The 5577-nt window shown below is 37.6% G+C and overlaps 1 protein-coding gene across 3 annotated transcripts in view; it reads right to left on the bottom strand.

Annotated features, from left to right (window-relative positions):
• LOC108625139 (sorting nexin-8) overlaps positions 1-5577 on the bottom strand; it is a 14469-nt gene that overhangs the window by 2813 nt on the left and 6079 nt on the right. For 2 of the 3 annotated variants that reach the window (XM_018024904.2, XM_018024903.2), the window contains 3 exons: positions 2755-2887; positions 898-1209; positions 169-628 (listed from right to left, as the gene is read on the bottom strand). In XM_018024904.2, the coding sequence (XP_017880393.1) occupies positions 169-628; positions 898-1209; positions 2755-2887 (905 nt within the window). Of the gene's footprint in view, positions 1-168; positions 629-897; positions 1210-2754; positions 2888-5080; positions 5526-5577 lie in introns of those variants that run through there. The other variant, XM_026813642.1, reaches the window with a different exon arrangement.

The raw sequence follows: 5577 nt of genomic DNA, 5'->3' as shown, positions 1-5577 counted from the left end.
ATTTCCTTCTATACTTTTTAGCACGTAACTATGTATTAGCTTCGTTCTTCCGACGTTTTCTTTTTAATTATAGGAAATGCGTTTTTCTAAGGTACATAAACTTTTGGGATTGACTGTATAGCCAATACATCCTTAAAGGCTCATACAACTCAGATATTCTCCACTTACTTCGAAATTATATGGAAGCCTTTCTTCATTTCTTGCCAAATGGTGGATCCACCGGTGACCCACGTCGTGGTGCCGTGAGGCTCCGAGGCTAAATTACTCAACTGCGTGCCCAGTTCTGCCATGTCAACACCGTAACTATGCGATCTGATTGCCAAACAGTCGGCGATGTTCTTCAGCCGGGATATACCGAGCAGTATGACCCGGATTTGATCGCGACTGTTCGCGAATTCGGTTAACGTTTCCGGCGGAACCAGTTCCTTCGCCCTCGACGATAACTCGGACGTTGCGAATTCGTCCGGCACTCGCCTGAACACCTCCCGGATTTTGTGTTGCGTCTCCTCGCCGGTGTACGTGAAAAAGAATTGCACGATGTGATCTTTGCTAACCACAGGATGACGGGCGATCACAGTTAGGAATCTTAAAAGGGATCGTCTTCTTTCTTCGAGAAATTGCGAGTCCGCTGAAAACGCAATCATAAGGTTCCAAATAAATGATCAAATCTTTCACTCAATCGAAATACAAATTGGCAATTAACGTTTGGTGTCAGATTTGACTAATTATGAATAGAATCACTTAAATTAGTTTTATTGCAAGAAATACGAATTGACGATTGAATTTTAATTCTTCATTAAGAAATATTCCAATGGTACTTAGAGAAATTTAATCGTCAATTAAAATATCTATAACGCTTGTTTCGACTTAACATTTACAGATTATTGAAAACTTTACCTCCCACTATTTTCTTCGGTGGCAACTTCGGTATCAGCCTGTAGGGGAATCTCGTTAGGAGAAGTTCGTGCAACGACACGAAGTCGTTGTAACGTCTATAAACGACAGAGTTAAATCTCTTGCTGGTCACTTGGTATTCGACGTGTTTCAAAAATATCCCTTTCTTCTCAGGAACCAGGTTCACTTCTATCGTGTCCAGGTTGCATATATCGGAGTAAGTGAGATTCAATTTCGCCGGATTACTCCCCTTATGCAACCTTTGCGCTAGAAGTGTCACTTCGGAGAGGTCACCCAGCGCAGGCACAGGTAATTCTATCAACAATAAAAAAGCAACCTTGACAACCATTTACGAGGCTTGAAAAATCGGTACTAAAATATTACGTACAATTAACAATGCGAAGTTAGATTCGTGGGATCATTGCATCGCGTGCAGTTAAAACGCGAGCTAGTTTTATCTGTTATTATTATTTCTCCTGTGAAAGATAATAATCGACGTCGAGTCGTAATTTCTAAACCGGAGAAATCTTTCTTGATCTATGTTAATCTGCTGCGTGCTGATAATACTGCGGTCCGAGTGCTCCTCCTTGTTGACCTTTTTATTTCTGCGATTTCACGTACGTACGTGGTATAGTAATTAGCAAAACGCTTCGAGCAGCACTTGTGAAAAGCAGTTATACTTGAATTTTCAACAAAATTAATCGAACTTTTTTTTTCGAAGTTCATGACAGAAAATTGATAAACGCAGTTGTTCGAACTCAAAGCAATTAGAATTAATCATGATTAAATACAGGTATGGACGATGCAAATGGAATGTAGCCAGGTCTCATGAATTATGTACAAATTACACAGCGAAGTTTAATCGCAACTAGTAACTAGAATTATGTACGTAGGAAAGTTATTAAAATATGATAGTACAATCAATTTGGCAATGAACAAAATACGTGTTCTAATTCACAACTGAACATAACAAATATTTATTATTAAATAAATTAGGGAAAGCAATTTAAAGAGTTCCGTTTGTACATTTTAAATATTGTACGGCTTACTTTAATCTCGACCGTGAATAGCATGAATATGAATCGCGTTCGCAACGACGGGAGAGTAGATTGTCGAAAGAACGGTGCACTTCCGGCGAACCTCTTTCGTGATAGTTCCTCGCGATAAAAAAAAACTTGTATGAGCTAGTGATGCCATTAAACAGCGAATTCTTTTACCACCGGACATTCGCGAATGTCATTAATCATATCTTGCATTATCAGAAACAGAAAGCGCGTCAGCGAATCAATAAAAGCGGTCGGTGAAGCGGATCTCTCCAGTGTTGAAAATATTATACCTAATCATTTTTACAATCAAGTGAGGTATGGTAAATGTTCCAATTTCACGTCACTATTTTTACTATCTGGTTTAATGTTGTATGAACCCTTACATAAAAACAATGACAAAGCATTGAAATTTTAACAGTTACTAGCTATTACAGCGGCATTACGCACATAGTTTTTTAAGGTTGTATAAACCCTTACATAAAAACAATTACAAAACATTGAAATTTTAACATTTACGACATATAGATAGTTGCAAGTCACGTACAGTCCAATAGAAAAATTCCAAAAGTATGTATTAGAATATTAGAAATTATGCGTTAAAAATTCCTTATGACTGAGAAAAATAAGTGGAACCCCAAGAAGATCCTGTAATTATCATCAAGACACACCTTTCTAATACATATCTTAAACTGTTGGCAGAGATCATACGGCTTAAGATTATACATAATATTATAGAAAAGTGACGAACAGAAATTGGGACATATAAACAGAATATTAATAATAGAATGCAGTTTCTGTTCTGAGGTTGACAAACCTTGAGACTCCGAGTTCTCCAGAAGTTTGTCGCTTGGGTGCTTTCCTTGCTGGGCGAACGCAACCAGAGCAAGGCCCTTGTATAATCCACTCCTAGTTAGATAACCCGTCTTGCTGTCCACCAATTCCCATATCTAATTAAAAGTAGAATAACGATGATGAGAACATTATTTCGTCCGATCGTTAACAAGGCTTCTTCGTGGAAATCTTCAATAACGAAGATCCACTGGGTTTTTATCACGATAGAGAGAGAGAGAGAGAGAGAGAGAGAGAGAGAGAGAGAGAGAGAGAGAGTACGGCTTCACGTAATGAATAATTTATTCGGTAATTTGTTATTCTCACCCGAGAAAAGTTCCGCGATTAATACAATTCCCACGGCAATATCTCCTCAGACGAGAGATTCAATGTTAAATTTACGACTCAGCAAAATTAAAATCAACAATACTTTTTTATATGAATGAGTCTCCATTATACCTTGTATCATTGCATTAAACATTAAGAGAACGAAACGAGGCAAAGTGGCGGTGTCGAAAGGCTTGGCAGAGAACAACGGCATTGCACAAAGTTACTGGAATTGGAAAACAGAAACGAGCAGGTTTCCGAGGAAAACCGCGAGAAAAGAATGAGAGGAGACACAGCGTCGACCGAGGACGACTTTCTCGATAAAAGTTCAGGGCCATGGAACGATTTCTCTCCTTGTCACGCGTTATCAATTGTAAACTAAATAGCGCTCGGGAAACGAGCATGGAAAACCACCTGTTGCTGTGCATTCAAGCGAGAGAGAGAGAAATCATTTCACGAAAGTTAAATAAAGTCTTACAACTAGCAAAATAAGCCATTTGTAAAAATTTAATTCAAATAGGAATTTAGTTTGTATTTTAAAAATTATATTATGTATTTCATTTTTTATATTTCGTTTATCTTTGAACATTCAATGAATTTTTTAATATCTTCTGCACGCGCTATTTACCTGTAAATGCATAAAATTTGTAGTTCACATATAATCGTTATATAAAGTAAAATGAAAATTTCAACTGAGATATCAAAGAATCTGCTCGGTTCCGCTACGTTTTCATCGTTACGGGATAATTGAATACTGGCGATGGTTCCCTGTATCTTTGAACATTCAATGAATTTTTTAATATCTTCTGCACGCGCTATTTACCTGTAAATGCATAAAATTTATAGTTCACGTATAATCGTTATATAAAGTAAAATGAAAATTTCAACTGAGATATCAAAGAATCTGCTCGGTTCCGCTACGTTTTCATCGTTACGGGATAATTGAATACTGGCGATGGTTCCCTGTAACTCATAAATCTGTCAGGTGCCAGTCGAGTGGATAGAGGCGGTGCAGGTTAATTGAAAGCGACCGGGATATTTTAATGAGAATAAAGGGGGCCTAATTCGATCCGAAAACGGTTTAATACAGCGCAAACCGCGCGATACACTCGACTAACGGTGCAACCTCGGGTAACGCCGCGGTCGAGTCCGAAGGATTAGGCCATAAATGAAAGTAACTGCATTCCGACGATTTTTATACCCTCTCTCCTTCTTTCATTCCCACAAGTCGTCCGTCTCTCACCGATCCGACGAAACTCTCGCAAGATCTAATAATCTGTTCGCAGTAACGTAAAAACTATTCGACTTCAAAGTTCATGCATTTTAATGTATTATATTTATCTCTGCCAGATGCAATCACTGCCTCCAGGAATTCGTATCTCATCTCGCGAAGGATGAAATTATTCTTTCAATAAATAAAGACATCACGCAGTATTTCACTAAAACGCTTCCTGGAACAGACTTCTACTGGGAATGATGTAAATGAACTTGTAAGGAGCTGCTCTTGTAACAGTTTACTTTTGCGTTTAACACACAATTGAGAATATGAACGTTCTCCACGAAACAAGAGAAGCATACTGGATTAAACTTGACTGCAGGGGAACAGGTTTCTACAGAAACTTATTTGACCTTCTCTTTAAGTATGTAAGTAACGTTCATTATAATGAACTTTGACATTGGATAATTTTATATATCATGTATCAGTTAATTACGTGAAAATCATTAAATGAATCCTCGAGTTCTCACAAATAATTTCTGCTAAGCTTCCAATCAATGAATATTTCTTATCACTCAACTTGTGTATTAAAAAATACATGATAGAAAATCAAAAATCGATCGAATCAATTCAAGTTAGAAGCCAGTCTAAAGAATTAGTAGAATAAAACAGAGACGTGTGAACAATGCCAAAACGAGGATAATGGGAAAAGTGAATACGTTTGAACGTTAAATATGGTCAAATACAAAAGTGCATTAAGAGTACGTACTGGCGGTGTTCGAAAGTGTCGGCTCTTTGTTTTCTCATCGGTTTCACAAGCATTATTAAACGTTAATCGTTGATCCAAGTTCACCAGACAGAGGAAGCCCCTTGTTCGTGGTACATGTGAACCCATGCTCGGAACAATCGCCGCGAAAGCGCGCCTTTTTCAGTGTTTAATAAATCCCTTTCTTTATTTCTGGCCTTTCACAGCGCGTTTCAATTGCATCGCGGAAATTGCATTGACGATACGGCTGTATTTCTCAATCTTGATTCTTTGATTCCTAAATGGAACTTCGAATTCGTGTTTTAACACTAGATTGCGAGTCAATTTGACTCATTGTTTAAGACTCGAAGTTCATCATGCAAAAGAAATAGAAATAAGGGTGTCTGTACTAAATGTAATAAACAAAATCTATGGAAAATGTAATTTCAGCCAGAATATAGTTAGAGAGCAAAATCATAGCTCTCGGACTATCCGGCAATTTGATACCAAAACATTTTATG

The sequence above is a fragment of the Ceratina calcarata genome, unplaced genomic scaffold (genome assembly GCF_001652005.2).
Source record: "Ceratina calcarata isolate Rehan_Ccalc_2016 unplaced genomic scaffold, ASM165200v1 scaffold347.2, whole genome shotgun sequence".
Lineage (NCBI taxonomy): Eukaryota > Metazoa > Arthropoda > Insecta > Hymenoptera > Apidae > Ceratina > Ceratina calcarata.
This window is presented reverse-complemented; position numbering and strand designations above follow the sequence as displayed.